This window comes from Archocentrus centrarchus, chromosome 5 (genome assembly GCF_007364275.1).
Source record: "Archocentrus centrarchus isolate MPI-CPG fArcCen1 chromosome 5, fArcCen1, whole genome shotgun sequence".
Lineage (NCBI taxonomy): Eukaryota > Metazoa > Chordata > Actinopteri > Cichliformes > Cichlidae > Archocentrus > Archocentrus centrarchus.
This window is the reverse complement of record NC_044350.1, coordinates 169,420-187,679: the sequence shown is the minus strand read 5'-3', so window position 1 is coordinate 187,679 and position 18,260 is coordinate 169,420. Positions and strand designations below refer to the sequence as shown.

At 39.6% G+C, this 18,260-nt stretch overlaps 1 protein-coding gene across 1 annotated transcript in view; it reads left to right on the top strand.

The window, feature by feature from the left end:
- LOC115780812 (pleckstrin homology domain-containing family A member 6-like) overlaps positions 1-18,260 on the top strand; it is a 222,148-nt gene that overhangs the window by 127,040 nt on the left and 76,848 nt on the right. The window contains exons 7-9 of the mRNA XM_030730223.1: positions 12,903-13,430; positions 16,558-17,038; positions 17,411-17,497. Of these exons, the coding sequence (XP_030586083.1) occupies positions 12,903-13,430; positions 16,558-17,038; positions 17,411-17,497 (1,096 nt within the window). The remainder of the gene's footprint in view (positions 1-12,902; positions 13,431-16,557; positions 17,039-17,410; positions 17,498-18,260) is intronic.

The following is an 18,260-nucleotide window of genomic DNA, read 5'->3' as shown; positions in this document are numbered from 1 at the left end:
ATTGCACTCACTTCACTTGTAATGAAGTGCTTTGAGAGGATGGTCATGTCCCATATTAAAGGATCCATTCCGGACACATTAGATCCCCTGCAATTTGCATACCGTCAGAACCGTTCAACTGATGATGCTGTTAATGCAGCCATCCATACAGCCCTCTCACACCTTGAAAATAAGGACACTTATGTTCGAATGCTGTTTATAGACTACAGTTCAGCTTTCAACACTGTCATCCCAAGCAGGCTGGTTGAAAAGCTGTTCACCCTCGGAATACCACCCTCCCTCTGCCGCTGGGTCTTGGACTTCCTTACAGACAGACCTCAGGCAGTCAGAGTTGGTACCAGGACATCAGAAACAAAGACAGTGAGCACTGGGACCCCACAAGGCTGTGTGCTTAGTCCTCTCCTGTACACCCTCTTCACCTACGACTGCATCCCCTCCCAAAGCAACACCTCCATCGTCAAGTTTGCTGACGACACCACCGTCATTGGGCTGATTACTGGGGGAGAGGAAGCAGCTTACAGGGAAGAGGTGGCCCAGCTGGTGTCCTGGTGCCAGGAAAATAATCTCTCCTTAAATACAGAGAAGACTAAGGAGATGATTATTGACCCGAGGAAGAGAAGAGACCAGCATGCTCCATTATTCATCAACGGGACTCAGGTGGAGAGAGTGAAGACTTTCAAATTCCTTGGCACCCACATCAGTGAAGACCTCACCTGGACCTACAACACAACACAGACTGTCAAGAAAGCTCAGCAGAGACTCTTCTTCTTAAGGAAACTGAGGAAATTCGGATTATCCCCTAAGCTCCTCAGCAACTTTTACAGATGCACTGTGGAGAGCATCCTGACAAACTCCATCACGGTGTGGTATGGAAACTGCACCAGTCAGGACAGGAAGGCTCTCCAGCGTGTCATCAAAACAGCACAATTCATCTGTGGAGCTGCCTTCCCATCACTACAGGACACTTATAATACCCGGGTAATAAAGAGGGCACACAACATCATCAAGGACCGTACCCACCCACAGCACACACTGTTCACACTCCTGCCGTCTGGCAGACGTTACAGGAGTGTAAAAGCAAGAACAACCAGACTAAAAAACAGTTTCTATCCACAGGCCATCAGGCTACTGAACCACTGACTGATTACCAAACTGTGATTACCTGCCTTTCTTTCATCTGTATATATCTGTATATATTGCACTTGCTTTATTATTTATTTATTTTTATTTTCTACTTTTACTTTCCTAATATACTAGTTCTTAAATTTTATTTTAACTTAGTTGCTTATTTCAATTGTTTGTAAAGCAGTCGCAAGTAAGAATTTCATTGCTCAGCATAACCACAGTGTTTTGCGGTGTACATGACAATAAACTTCTTGAATCTTGAATCTTGAATAAACATTATCATAATAAATAAGAAAAATATGATAGTATCATAAGTGTAAAATGTAGCAGTATAAAAGATATAAAGCATAAAAGTATATATATAAGTATAGAGGTCCTGGCATTGACATTTGAGTAAAGTGACATATGCAACGTATAAAGTGAATGTACACAGTATATGTATGAGACCCTGATATTGATATACAGTAAAGTGACATATGGTAAATGGTAAATGGACTAGCTCTTATATAGCGCTTTTCTACTCAGTATGAGCACTCAAAGCGCTATTACAACATGTTTACATTCACCCATGCACTCCCATTCATACAAGCACTTCCATGTTTGCTAAGTGCTTTTTTTTTTTTTAATTAACTATCATTCACACACATTCATACTCCGACGGGATGGTCGGAGAGCAACATGGGGTTAAGTATCTTGCCCAAGGATACATTGGCATGTAGCCTGGAGTAGCCAGGAATCGAACCGCTGACCTTCTGATCAGTAGGTGACCTGCTCTACCTACTGAGCTACATATGCAGTGTATTAAGGCTGATGCTAATATAAACGGTACTGTGAATATAAACGATAGTGTAAATCTAAACAGTAGTACAATTGTAAACAGTAGTGCAAATTGAATGAGCACATGAACTTGAATTGAGTGAATAACTAGTCTCAATGAGTTCAGTGTGAAATTTTGTTATGTGAAAATGGGTGAAAGTTTTGTGTTAAGGCAGTGGGAGGGCAGAGCAGGCAGAGAGTTAAGCATCCTGACTGCCTGATGAACGGAGCTGTCCCTCAGTCCACTGGTTCGAGCCCGGAGACTCCGCAGTCTCTTCCCTGATGGCAGCAGGCTAAAGAAGCTGTGTAGTTGATGTGTAAGATCGCTTGCCATGCAGAGGGCTTTCTGAGTGAGGTGGGTACAATTTTCTCAGCTGCTCTCACGATGCGCTGGGGGGTCTTACGGCAGGTCTTAGGGTAGCTAGTCAGGATGGTCTTGAAGGCTCCCGTGTAGAAGGTGCACATGATGGGGGTTGGAGCTCCAGCTCTTCTCAGCTTGCGGAGAAAGTAAAGGAGCTGGTGAGCCTTTTTGGCCAGTGATGTTATGTTCTTGCTCCAGAACAGGTCCTCTGAGATGTGCACTGCCAGGGACTTGGTGCTGCTCACTCTCTCCACAGTAGTGCCTTTAATGGTCAGAGGAGCATGCTGGGTGTCCATCTTCCTGAAGTCCACAACAATCTCTTTTGTCTTATCCATGTTCAGAGAGAGATTGTTGTGTCCGCACCACAGGGCCAGGCGGCTCACCTCAATCCTGTATTCTGTCTCATCGTTGTTGCTGATGAGACCCACCACAGTCATATTGTCCGCAAACTTGAAGAAGTAGTTGGAGCTGTATGATGGAGTGCAGTCATGTGTCAGCAAGGTGAACAGAATTTGAATTTGGTACCATCTTTTGGTTATTTAGAGTTACATTATAGTGTATTTACACTGTTTTTCTTTCAGATTTTATGCTTGAGATAAAACAAAAAAAAAGATTCTGACAAGAGACAAGGGGAAGACTAAAAAAAATAAATACATAGGATGGTGATTAGGGAAGTGGAGATTGCTGGGGCAGAACAAGTGCACAGAATGACACCAACAAAACTAAGGGAAATAAAAGCAAGACTCAGCACGCAGGGAACAGGAGAATCTCAAAATAAAACAGATCAAGCATGATGTTTCATGTTTATTTAATTATCATTTTATTACATCTGCCAAGGCAGTTATGTTTTTGGTAGGTTTTGCACTTTTGCACTCTTTCTCTCTGTAAGCACAATAGCATGAAAGGTTTTGGATGAATTCTAATAAAGCTTTGTAGAGGTGAAGAGTGGGTTGATGTTAACAGTCTATTAAATTTCACCTTACATCCCCTAAGGCAGGGAACGTCAACTGGCGGCCCGCGGGGCACATCCAGCCCGCCAGAGCTTTCTATCCGCCCCCCATAGAGTACTGCCACAGGTACTGTGCATCAATAAATCGTTATAACCCATTAAATACCTGTCTGACAATCTGATTCATCAAACGTCTCCAACTGCAATTTCCCATTGCCCTTGAATGCCTCATGTCTCTAGAAACAATCAGAATGCAAGATCAGACTTAAAGCATTTTCTGGCTACTTGTCTAACTAAAAGAAGTACAAGTCTTAGCGAGATTTCTGGCAGTCACCCTCAGAAGGACCGTTACTGGGCTGCCGAGCATACTGTGTGGGTCTCTCACTGTCTGCAAGGTCTTTAAAGTGGACACATCATGCTTTTAAAACCTTTCTTTTCATATGTAAAAAATGGTGAATTCACGAAATTGTTTAGCCAGAGGTCCATGACCATGTTTAGCAGTTTGACAGCAAATACTGTGATGCAATAGACAAGAAAACATAATAGGGAATAGAGAAAACTGAACAGACTGAAAAATATGACCCAAAAAGAATACAAAGATATCTACACAGCACTGGGAGAGAATAAATTTTAATTTTCTGGACTCCTCGGCACTCAAAGTACACAAAAACTTATTTAAGGGCTAAAAAAGTGGATTTTACATGATATGTCCCCTTTAAGGTCAATTTAATGGCATATTGGTTGAAAATGGGAAAAAAGCTATATAACTTAGAAATTATAATTCTAACAAGTGTGGTGTTTATTGTCAACATATAGAAAGTACCATATAAAGATTTAAAATATTGTGTAACATTTAACCTCTGACCTCTTCTACAAGAGATTGATCTGAAGGTCAAAGTGATAATAATGTGATATAGAGCTCGGTTATATTGACAACATATAGACATACAATACCAGTTAAAAATTTGGACAAACATTTGGCCCAGTGACAGTGAGATCTGGAGGGGCGTGACTGGGAGAAATGGCCTGCCTAATCTGAATCCAAATGGTTAACTATGTTCGGACATACAGTGGTATGAAAAAGTTTGGGCATACCTGATAATTTTCACGATTTTTCTTTATAAATCATTGGTTGTTCGGATCAGTAATTTCAGTTAAATATATCATATAGCAGATGAACACAGTGATTAGATGTTTGAGAAGTGAAATGAAGTTTATAGGATATAAAAAGAAAGTGTGCAATAATTATTTAAACAAAATTAAGTATGTGCATAATTTGGGGCACCCTTGTCTTTTATTGATTTGAATACCTTTAGCACTAATTACTGGAACACAAAATTTGTTTTGCAAGCTCATTGACCCTTGACCTACATCCTCCTTAAATAACTCCCCATTGGTAAACAGCTTCTTGTTTTTAGTCAAAAAGTTACATGAAGCAATGCTTCTGTTGCAGTTTTATGTCGTACAGTTGGTATAACAAAGAGTGACTGCTGGGTTTTTCAACTCCAATTTCAGCTCCAAAACTTTCCTAACATGGATAGCAGTCTTTGGTGGAAAGAGTTCCTTGAATTTTGGGTGGTTTGTGTTGTGGTGCTGCTCCAGATTTCCTCTTTTACTCAGTGCTTGAGTTTGGTGGCATAACATACATATACACTTGTCTTTGACTAACATAAAATGGCCACAGGGCCTACAGTATGCCATTTTGGAAGCCTGATACCTTGCAAAAAAGCACAATATCGTGCTTTTTCATTGGTCACTATGGCTACAGGAGGGGAGGGTGTGTTTTCAGGGCTGTACCGTTACCACACTTGAGAAGTCTGAGTAGAATGAGAGCTAATAAAAATGTCATGGCGAATGATCTAAGTTCAACATGGCCATCCCCACCAAGGTTTTTTGATGTTTTTGAACAATGTACAGTTCAAAGGAAGTTAATAAACTGTGTATTAGATAAATATCAGTTTTTCCCATTGGAATACAATGGGAAATTTAGGGTGTCGCCATGGCAATGCGTGACGTGTATCACTGGGTATCACTGACTTTTTTGATCAGGGTGATTTACAGAATGTTTGTACCAAATTCCATATATTTCTGAGAAACATTTATGAAAATGAAATATTTGTTTCATTATGTACGGGGCGCTGTTGCGGCAATTGCCATTGTTTTGCCATATATGGATTGATGATTAGATTGATCAATTACTTTATTTTTATTTACTTTTCTGCAAAAAAGAGAACAAACAAACATGAGGACTAGGGCAGGCAACAGAAAAATCACATTGCTCATCATAATTTACAGGCATATTTTTGTTTAGAGATATATACACATACACATGTATTAGGTAAATGTTACAGGTCAACCAGGGTACCAAAATGTTCCCAGATCGCAACGGTTAAGCGTTACAAGTCTTTGGGTGTATAACAATGCCATTTTTCCCAGAGCCTCTCTCCTTTCTCCTCCTGGAGACTATTGAAAAAGTCAATATCTCGATGTTATGAATCAGGTTTATAATATTTATGAAGAGCTTAAGGGTGTGAGGGCTTGGCTGGAGCCAACATTTAGTAATCGCCTTCCTGCTTGCAATCATGAGTATCTTCAACAAATACGTATCACTTGATCTCCAAGGTACATAGCTGTAAAGAAAAGGACTAGAGTTATGCCCAGGATTTCGTATATTACTTGCTTAACATCATTCCAGAAAGTCTTTAACTTTGGAAAGGCCCAAAGACATGAAAGCAGTCTATACCCCACACTCCCTCCAGCAAGAGAATTGTGGGCCACCTAGTCTTGATTTCTGTTTCGGTGTAATAAAAAAAATTTATTAGGTTCTTCCAGCAGAAATCACGCCATGTTAAAAAAATTTGCAGTGGACAGAGTATTCTTCCAGATTTGTAGCCAAACTTCCTGTAAAATTATTGTTCTTTCTCCCACTGTTGTCTGATATAATCTGTTGAGTACTTATTCATAGATGAGAAATTTCTGTAAAGTTTACCAATGATGCCTTTTGTATTTTTGGAAGCATATGCATCCATGAATAATTGTATTATCCCTGGATTTACATCTAAGTCAGGGGTCTTGATTTCCCTCCTATAGAAGCTTCGGACCTGCAAGTAACGATAAAAATCTTCTCTACCCACCCCGCAAGTCCGGCACAAATCTTCAAAGTTTAATAACTCCCCATTTTTTTATTATATTACAGAATGAGGTGATTCTCTGTCTTGCCCACATTCTATATTTGTGGTCTATCAGTGCTCGAAGGAAGCAAGGGTGTTACGCAGGCCAACTTAAGACTTCTATTTGCTTGCGGAGATGAAATTTTTTAACCATCTCTGCTCTTTTTCAAAGAGAAACTTCCACACAGATTTTGTAACTGTTATACTTGGGGCGCCTGTCCGGGCAGCCCAGAACTGACTGTATGGGGAAGTCCAACAAGGAAAGCTCAGTGTCCTTCCATTTAGCCTCATAGACTGGGTTACACACTAGAGGTCTAAGTTAGGCAGACAAGTAATAATCCAACAAGCGAGGCAGACCCATACCTCCCTGCTCCCCAGGCAGCTGCAGGGTTGAATATCGTACTCTTGGCCTTTTATTACTCCATATAAACCTTGAAAAATGCTCATCCCACTCCCTAAATTGTTTTACTGGCACCTCTACCGGGAGTGCTGCAAAAACATATAGCAGTCTTGGGAGAACATTTCTCTTTATTGTTCGGATTCTGCTGCAGAGGTCGAGGGGAAGCAGGCTCCACCTATCCAGGTCCTCATATATTTTCTTATTTATCTGTTTATAGTTAACCTTGTACAGTTGAGCAAGATTTTTTTGTTAATAAAACACCCAAATACTCTATTTGTGATTGATGCCAATTGGATTTATAACTAGCCATCAGTTGTTTTGAGGGAATGAAAAGGAAGGTCATAATTTGAGTTTTTTGTATGTTGAGTCTATAACCATAAAGTCTACCATAGGTTTCTAGGATGTTCATAAGCGGTGGAATACCAGATTCAGGATTTTTAATTGTTACCAAAACATCATCCGCATATAGGCATATTTTTTTTCCCACATTCTAGTCTCTGATAACCTGAGCCATAAAGAGCTTAAAGAGTAGTGGGCTTAGTGAGCAGCCCTGCCTACATCCTCATTGTAATGCTATTCGATATGATTCAATTAATTTTAATTCTTGCTGTTGGAGAAGAGCAGCATGATGGGCAGCATGGTGGAGCAGTGTTAGCACTGCTGCCTCACAGTTAGAATAACATCTGAAAGGTCTGGGTTTGATTCTACCTTGGCCCAGGCCTCTCCCTCTCTCTGTGTGGAGTTTGCATGTTCTCCCCATACTTGCGTGGGTTTCCTCTGGGTACTCCGGTTTCCTCCCACATTCCAAAGACACTTACTGGGGTTAGGTTAATTGGCTACACTAAATTGCCCATAGGTGTGAATGAGAGCGTGAATGTGAGCGTGAAAGGTTGTTTGTCTCTCTGTGTTGGCCCTGGGACAAGCTGGCGACCTGTTCAGGGTGTACCCTGCCTAACCATTATCATTAAGTTCTAAGTAGGTTTTCAGTTCCTCTGGCATTTCTGTTTTAAATTAAGTACTATTTAATAAACTTGTCTTAAGCCTCCATAAAGTGTTTTTAGGGCTTTTAATTAAATTGATTTTAATAGTTAAGCCCGAATGATCATTGAGGTCTCTCTCTGTCCTATTATGCAGTCTTTCACTCTATGGAGATCCTTACAGAACATAAAGAAATAGTCAATTCTAGTATGTATGTTATGCCTAGATGAGTAAAAAGTAAATTCACAATCATGTTTATGGAGATATCTCCATATAACAGTGAGTCCCTGTTCTTTCAAAAAATTTTTAAATTGTTTTTCTAGGTGCATAGACGTTACATAAAGCGACCTCTTCCTGTTCCAGTTTCCCCTTTAACAACACAAATCTGCCTTTATCTTTATGTTCAGCAATAAGGTCAAACCTGATGGTGTTTGATACAAGAATGGCTACCCCTTTTTTTTTTTTTTTTTAACCAGATCTGTGAGATGCAAAACATGTGTTTTTATAACCCATTTTCTTTAGTTACTCGTGTTCTTTGTTTGACAAGTGACAAAGAAAGGAAACTAAAAAGGTTAATATAAGAATCACTTGCATTGGATCATCAATACTCCTGTTTTGAAGGGGGTCAGAGTCCTCGCCATCCTCCTGGGTGGGAAAAGGCCACCCAGCAATGTTCTGAACATTACTAATCAGCTAGTCCTACGCTCTTAGCGTGATGTGCTCAAATGTTTCTTCAGAGGAGATAAGAAGGAGATTATTCATCTGTAATGGCATCCTGACCTGGCCGCTGGAACACCTTTAGCTTCTCCCATGCGCTCTCTTGTATATGCCAGGCGTGCTGCCAGCACGTCGTGCACCCACCATATTCATTGGCAGAAGATTGTTGATCGTCTCAGCTGTGGTGACTTTGGATTTGCTTGCACACACTGGGCCCACTGCAAATCCACGTCTCCTTAAATCCACTGCAGCCTCCTCTGCACTGTTGTAGATGACCATGCCTGAATCAAAGTGCACGCGCATTTTGGTCAGTGGGGTTTGGAACCGGATGGCGTTTTCTTTAAGCTTTTTCTTCACAGGAACATATTCTCTCCTCTTCATCTGTACATTTTCAGCTTAGTCGTGATCAAAGAATATGCACGTCTCTTGTATGTACACAGGCTTCTTCCATGCAGCGTGGAGGATTTGCTCTTTGACTTTAAATTTCAGGAAGCGTAACACTGCCAAGCGAGGTGGAGCACCCGACAGCGGCAGCGCACCCAGCACTCTGTGGGCTCTCTGTATCCCCAGACTGCTAGCTGCACAGGTCCAGACTATCCCCAAGCTCAATTTTAATCATGTTTTCCACATATTTCTGTGTGGAGGTGCCTTCTGCCTTTTCAGGGATGCCATATATCTGTAGATTATTCCAGCGTGAAGGACCCTCCAAATCTGTAATCTTCTCCTGAAGCAACTTCTGGTTATTTAGCAGCTGAACAATGGCATCCTGCACTCCAATGTCCCATTTCTCTTTCTCCGCCATGTTCTTCTCCATGTCTCCGAGGCACTTTGCCACCTCCTCAATCTTGTTGGTGGCGGCGCTAACCTGTTGATTTATTTCATTTGTAAGCTCGCTCAGTGCAAGTGCGTTCCACAAGCTTTGCTTTCATGTCGGATTTCTGAGCTCTGAGATGGGACTCACCCCTTCTTGTTTTTATCCCCACTCATTCTAAAGTAACTTTTAGCATGTTAGCAACTTGGATTAGAGGCTTTTATATCTATCGATGCAGAATCACGTTTCTATGCCAATATACTGGTTGCTATGACACCAGAAGTCCGATCAATTAAAATTTGAGGCCAACTGGACAAAGTATGCTCAAATGATTACACGTATTGTTTTGCGGGGAGCCACAAAAATGAAGGCCAAATATGACACATTGCTACGGCAACACCATTCAATATCCTATAAAACCTTCAACAACTTTTAATGTCTCACATGTCTAAATTTATGTTTAATTTAAGGTTAAACAAAACCTCCCACTGAATCATCATCAAGGTCTGATGTTTATGCAGACCACTTTTTAGGTGGATGGGATAAACCACCATGCATAAAATTCACCATGCCATTAAACAATTCTCAAGATAATGGTTCTGCTCAACCACCTTGAAGCTCTACCCCAAAGTGTAAAACATGACATTTCTTGTCGCCCATTAGAGGGACCTGCAACTCAAATTAACTAAGCCATACTATTACATTCAGGGTCAGACCCTTGTCGTACTGGAGAAGTTTGGTCCAGATTTTATATTTACACGTGTGTACCACCGCTCTGGAGCCAGACCTGCCCTGTGTATCTGTGTGCCCTTCACATTAGTGCAGTAGTTTACCTGTTACCCTGTTATCAGCAGTATTTAACAATTTCTGTATGGTATAAATTTCAGCTTGATTTTCAGAGAGCTTTTATGCTCTACATTTGGTTACTTAATGTTGGTTTGCTGCATTGAAATGAAAGGATTCAATAACAATATCTATATGCCTCTTTTATTCTTTAATATAATGCCATCAGGAACTGTTGGCACTTGGGCAATTTCACAATGTCAAATCTGGTCTGCCTTGAAAAAAGTTTGGACACCCTGCCCTAGGACAAATTTGTTCAAATACAAGGCCTGAAAATGTAGAAAAATGCTGCAAAAGTCCCGCTTTCTTTCAAAATGGCTGACTTCCTCATGGCTTTTAGGTATGGCTCCAAGAGTCTTTTTTGCACATCTCCAGCTGTTACATGAGCCTGCAAAATTTCAAATACACAGATAAAACATAGCTCTGGTGCTGATTTTTTTTTTTCTAGATGGCATATTCAGTAATTAGAGCAATGCAACCTGAAAGCTTATATCATAACAGAGGTGTGTGCCAAAAATGTACAAAGTATAAAACATGGTATTTCATATTTACAGTTCCCACCTGAAATATGGATGGATGGATGGATGGATGGATGGATGGATGGATGGATGGATGGATGGATGGATGGATGGATGGATATTAAAATGGTTAAAATTGTGATTAACACTGATGGCTCAAGGGTCTGGAGGCAGCAGTAAGAAGGGTCTGGGTTCCAACCTTGAATTAGATAAGTGGAAGAAGATGTGTATATGGATAATTATTAAAATGGGTTTCAACCAGACAAAAAACAAAAGCCTTTGCACTTGTTTTTACTGCACCATTAACTTCTTAAAGTACATTAAAAAAAAGACAAAACAACAAAATTATTATATACTGAACATAATGCTATTTCCTTAATAGTAAATACTGTCCAGAGAGTGGACTGCCATGGCTGAGGTTTGTGTTTCTTTGCCAAACTCATTTTTATAATTAGTTATTATTAGTTTTAGTTTTATTAATTAGTTTTTATTAATTTTACCATTCTTATTTATTTAATTTTACTGATCTTAATAATCTTAATAATAATCTTAATTATTATTCATCTTTATTGCTACTTCTTTTATTTACTTCATGGGTCTTCTCATGTGTACTGTCTTTTGCTTGTGCGGCCAAGTTTCAACTTTGTGAACACCAGAGCTCGAGAACGATGTTACCTAGGATGTTTAAATATATACCACTGATCTACTAAAAAGCTCAAGATTTTGTCTGATCTTGTCTTTTTTTATTTGTGATTCCTGTCCTTAATTATTTTATTCATTCACTTGCTTATATCTCACTCTTGAGTTAGTTTTGCATTTTCTCTATATTGTCTGTATAGTCCTATGTGGCAGCAGCATGCATATTAGCTCACACTTTGTATAGCAATATTCTCTGGAGCTTGAAAAAGGCGACTGGACTTCTTTTTGTTTCTTGAAGACGTTTCACCTCTCATCCGAAAGGCTTCTTCAGTTCTCAACCAAAAGGTGGAGAGACCCAGGTATTTAAACCCCTGTGGGCGTAGTCCCCTGGAGGTGGTTATGACCAGGGGACTACGCCCACAGGGGTTTAAATACCTGGGTCTCTCCACCTTTTGGTTGAGAGACCCAGGGTTTAAATACCTGGGTCTCTTCACCTTTTGGTTGAGAGACCCAGGGTTTAAATACCTGGGTCTCTCCACCTTTTGGTTGAGAGACCCAGGGTTTAAATACCTGGGTCTCTTCACCTTTTGGTTGAGAACTGAAGAAGCCTTTCGGATGAGAGGTGAAACGTCTTCAAGGAACAAAAAGAAGTCCAGTCGCCTTTTTCAAGCTCCAGAGACTACTATGACCTGGATGACTGAGAATCTACACAGACGTATAGCAATATTGTACTTCCAACTGGGATAAAATGTGTAATCTAAATAAGATTTTGCTTTCTTAATAGACACGTACTTTCTGCTGGTAGGTTCTTGTTGTCATTATCCTTCCATTCAGCGCATTTGAGATTTTATCACTGAGAAATAATTAAGTAATAAGTAAGTAATAACTGGCTGAAATAACTCATCTTTAGCAGATCAATACAGTCATAAGGCATTATGACTTTAGAAATTTATCTTTCAGGGATTTATTACACATAACGTGTATGTTACACAACCATACATTTTACCCTTTTGTGTTTTTGTAAAGTTTAATATCAAAGCATTAAGTCCAGCTTGAGGTGGTGAAACTTGTTATTTGTGGTCACAAACAAATTAATGCAATTCACCCAATTATTATCAAGAATTAGGGTAATAATGGCCCTTGTCACTTTGGTGCCAAAGTCCAGTATTGCCTAAACATTGCCTGTAATATTTTTTACTGAATGCCTAAAAAATGCTTAAACATTACTTATTTTTGTTCATACATTTTGATGAATAGGTTTTAGACTATTTCACTAAAAAGTGAACTTATCACCAGATAAATTATTTCACTATGAAACTTTCATGTTTAGTTTATATTAGTGATACTTTAATTACTGTTTATTATTTTTCCAGGAACATCGATATTGATGCCCCGTTCATATTATTGCAAATATACTTTAAAACATTAATCACTGGGCCATTTAGCTCAGTGATTCTTGTGTTACTAGACAGATATTGTCTTCAGACAGATTTAGTAAAATGAAAATTTAGAAATGTACTTTCATTAACAGTATCTGTTTATTCTCATTCATTATATTTTTTTCCAAATACCCAGAGCAAATGCGGACAACACAGCTGTTCTCAACAACACCATGGTGACGAAGACATCTTATTCACAAACACAACAGACAACAAACAAAGAACAACAAACACAGAATGAAACTGATGCTAACCTGCCCCTCAACTCATATATCAATATCAATGGGACTGACAACCTTGGAATACCTCCATCCTCAAACCCTTGCTCTGATCAGGAAGAAAAAATGAATGATGGAATGCAAAGAAAAAGTTCAGAAGATGAAGGTGGTAGAACAAGCCCTCTCAGTACCATACCCCTCAACAGCAGTAGCAAACTTCCTCTATCCAGGAATCACAGTGGATATCACCACACTGAAGGAAACCAAGAGTCAGGTGTTGGCATCTCATATGACCCTAAGAAACAGCAGGAGAATGTGGTGCTGAGGAGGGGTTTTGTGCCAAGGACAGCTCCAGAGAGGGTGGCCCAAAGAAAGAGCTCCATGGCTCAGTTGCAACAGTGGGTCAACCAGCGGCGGGGCATGGCCTCGCAAGAGGACATCAACAGGTAGTTCACTGGAGAGGAGCTCAACTGCTCTGCTTTTTCCTGTGTTCAGGTCTTCAAGTTATTCACAATGACTTTACAACTGGGACGATAATAGGTTCAGTACATGCATAACATTAATGTATATTGATATATACTTATATATATATATATATATATATATTAGGTTCATGGCATGGAGTATCATAAAACATCTTAAAACAAATAATGAAGCAGTACACCACCCTCACAGTCACACACTATTGTGAGCTTTAAAAGCTTTAAAGCAGTGTTGGTCACATTTATTATCAAATAAAAAAGTGTTATCTGGCTAATTTCAAAGATGCCATAATTTTAAAAGTAAATTCTTTAAACTTTTTTGATTTTCATCTTCAAAATATATTGGTTTACAGCTTTGTGGACAAATTAATTGCACATGGTTACAGTAGTATGAAAAAGTTTGGACACCTCTGATAATTTTCATGATTTTCCTTTATAAATAATTAGTTGTTTGGATCAGCATTTTCAGTTTAATATATCATATAGCAGATGAACACAGTGATATTTGGGAATTGAAATGAAGTTTATACAATTTACAGAAAGTATGCAATAATTATTTAAACAAAATTGGCCAGGTGCTTAAGTTTGGGCACCCCAACAGAAAAATCACATTGATATATAGTAGATCCTCCTTTTGCAGAAATAACAGCCTCTAAATGCTTCCTATAGCTTCCAATGAGAATCTGGATTATGGTTGAAGGTATTTTGGACCATTCTTCTTTACAAAACATCTCCAGTTCAATCAGGTTTGATGGTTTCCGAGCTTGGACAGCCTGCTTTAAATCACACCACAGATTTTCAATAATATTCAGGTCTGGGGACTGAGATGGCCATTCCAGAACATTGTACTTGTTCCTCTGCATGAATGCCTCAGTAGATTTTGAGCAGTGTTTAGGGTCTTTGTCTTGTTGAAGTATCCAGCCCCGGTGCAACTTCAACTTTGTCACTGATTCTTGAATATTGTTCTCAAAAATCTGCTGATATTGACTGGAATCCATGAGACCCTCAACTTTAACAAGATTCCCAGTACCTGCACTGGCCACACAGCAGTGTTAATTTTGTTGATGAAATATTTTCGTCATAGTTTTTGTCGACGACTATTGACTATCTCGGGTAAAACCACGACAAATCTTAACATCTGCAAACCAGTCACCCAGATCTCCATGCAAAGGTGAGCATTTTAATGTCATGCAGGGTAAAGTGTTTTTTCCCAGTTTAGCGTTTGTGTTTAGAGAAAATCTCCACACCGCGGTGGATTAGCCTTGTACCTTTCAGAGCGTGTCCTGCTGTAAAACGCTCGTATTATCTCAGTAAGGTCGTGTTAATGATCAAGTGCGTGGAAAGCTGGTGAAACGCTAATGTTAATATTAATATTGTATAACTTTTAACAAAAGTCCAAATAACTCAATTTTAGTTTCATCAGTCCACACAGCATCTTATTCCAAAATGAAGCTGGCTTGTCCAAATGTGCTTTAGCTTACCTCAAGCGACTCTGTTTGTGGCGTGTGCATAGAAAAGACTTCTGCATTACTCTCTCATACAGCCTCTGATGGTGCAAAGTGCGCTGAATAGTTGAATGATGCACAGTGACACCATCTGCAGCAAGATGAAGTTGCAGGTCGATTGTAGATTTTTCTTTGCCTGCCACTTTGGGCCTTAACTAGAACTGTGCCTGTGGTCTTCCATTTTTTCACTATGTTCCTCACAGTGGAAACTGACAGCTGAAATCTCTGAGAGAGCTTTTTGTATCCTTCCCCTAAAAGATGATGTTGACCAATCTTTGTTTTCAGGTCATTTGAGAGTTATTTTGAGGCTCCCATGCTGCCATTCTTCAGAGAAGATGCAAAGAAGAGAAACACTTTCAACACCTCAACCCTTTCTCTCAATTGGATTCACCTGTGTATGTAGGTCAAGGGTCAATGAGCTTGCAAAACAAATTTACTGCTAAAGGTATTCAAATCAATAAAACAACAAGGGTGCCCAAACTTGTGCACCTGCCTAATTTTGTTTAAATAATTATTGCACACTTTCTGTAAATCCTATAAATTTCACTTCTCAAATATCACTGTGTTTGTCTGCTCTATGATATATTTAACTGAAATTGCTGATCCGAACAACCAATAATTTATAAAGGAAAATCCTGAAAATTATCAGGGGTATTGTCAGAGTATTGGACTTAAATCTTATAAAATAAGGATTCTGATCACTAAGATTCCGATCACACTTACACAAAGAATCCTGCAGAGGCTGTGGAGGGCTGCGGAGGACTGTGGATGAGTGACTGCAAGCAATCCATGGAAAGTTATGGTGAATGGGAAATTTAAACAATTAGTAGCATGCTCTTGCGTGCACTGCACATGCACTGCATGTACTGCGCAACATGGACATATGCAGATCATGAAACATTCTGCATACAGGTGGCGCACAAGCATACATTGCAGACATTGTTGATGTGCTTAACATATGCATTGCGGATCCGGCCAGTCACTGTATTGGTAGGATGTACTGATGGTGGATGTGGCGGAGTGATCACAGCATCCTCTGGTTGTCCGCACCAAAAGTCATCAAGAATGTTCGTGGAAGGTGCTATATTAGGGGCCACACCCCAGGTATTTTCATAATTTTCCTGAAGCCTTATTCACCACCGTCAGTCTGACTGAGGACTGATAGGGACTTGTTAGTGTACTCAACATATGCATTGCGGAGCCATCACGTGCAATGGCATACTCATCAACTCTCTCCCGTGTCTGCAGCCAAAAATAAGGCAACACCTAATTTTTGAATACTCATTCTACAGACACTTAACAGATGTCTACAGAGCACTGTGGGCAATTTCTGCATTCTCTCTAAGTATGGTCCTGGACAGTCTTCCGCAGCCCTCCACAGACGATTTTGCATCTGTGCGACAGGGCTTTAAATGGTATTTCATGATTAAATTTCTTTCCTGTACTTTCTTTCATCATTTTATTCATTCTATGGAAATAAATGTAAATTTTCAAAAGGGAAAATTAAAAAACAAAAAAAACAGGTTTCAAACATTCAAATATATTTTCATGGCTGAAATATTCTCTGTCTTTTCCTGTCTTCCCAGACCATCCTCTTATTATCCAGTGAACCAAGAGGTCTCAGCTGACTACAATAGCTATTCTGGTGGCCACCACTTTGTGAACGAATACCCTCTGTACCTACCAGGGATCCGACCAGACAGCATCTGCTCTATGTCTGCTGTGGGTGCACATGACAGACACTGGACTATTGAGCAAAAGCGACATTCTCTAAGGGATGGACCCCATCAGCTGTATGGACAACAGATGCCCCAAGACCAACGAGGCTCACCGTACTATGGTGGAATGGAAACATCAATGAGACGCCTCTCCATTCAACCACGTTCCAGGTCTGTGCCCAGATCACCGTCCTTGTCATCAGGGCGGCCCTACTCACCAGCACCATGCAACTATGCCTCACCTGGTCGATCACCATCCAGTTGCTTTGACCAGTTTTCTGGGAAGCTGAGGGAAGATGCAATCTATCCACCAGTTTACAGCCTAAGAAGATCTTTTAGCTCCCCAAAGGTGAAACAATGAGTGTGTATGTTTGTGTCTATAAAAGGTAACTACTCCAACATGGCAGTTTAAAAAAAAAAAAAATAACAACTTGGATAACTGTCCTAATAGAACAGCTACTTAGATACCCTAGTTTCTTGGAGCAGTAATTGTATCAAATGTGGCTTCTTTTTTTTTAAATTTTCATTCAAAATATTAAGATTTGATTAGTCATTGAAAAAGCTTTAGTGGAACAAAATGTCAACAGGGATAAAAGCAAGAAGAATAGTCTATTTTGATATGCTGAAACCATACTTATCTTACTCCACTCTGACACTTTCATTCATCTTGCTTCCAATTTGTCATTTCTTCTTTCTGTGTTATCTTCCCTTCTACCTTCAGTACCACTACCCTGGTGATAGGAAGTCATTAAGCCAAGGATTATACTACAACAGCTACCCTGAATCCCCTTCTGTCTACAGTAAGATGGTATGTGCTGTGAAAGTGTGTCAACAGTACTTAATACACATTCTCACATACATAGCACATCTGGCAAGAGAAGTGACAATAGCATTTTTTGGCTTTGTTGGATAGTACAACAGTGAAGACTAGACAGGCAAGTAGGGGGAAAGAACAAGGGGAAGACATGTAGCAAAGGGCCACGGGTCAGGGTGGGTAGGGGTGTCACTCAAGTGTCAAGATCAAGGTAACTGGGTAATGTAATAGATATATTTTGCCCTTCTAGGTGGTGCTCTTATTCATTACTGTGATAGCTTTCCAAAAGTCTTAAAACAAAGATAACATAATAAAAGAAACAAAAAGTGTGAAACCAGCAAAAAAAGCAATGTTCTTCCATTGTTTTCAGCTGTCATCAGTGATTGCAGTAAAGTCACAAACTTTAGAAAATGGTGCACTGTGAAGAATATCACAAGAAATTTAATTGATATAGCCAGCTATTTGGTCTTATATCAGATTGTACTATACAAATGTTAATTTGATGCCACTGTTGCCAACTCCTCAGTAAGGAAAGTAGCTATTGGCTGTCCTAAAAGTTGCTAGAATGCACTATATGACATCATCACCTAATTTGCATAATTGCTCATTTGCATGTAGTTGTAATCGATGCTGTAGGAAAGAGGAATAACATCTTTGGAGAGACAAAAAGTGAAGACAAAAAAAACCAACTAAATATGTGAACTTTATGAAATAACTTCATGACTTTAATGCGTTGCCTAGACTCACATAACACAAA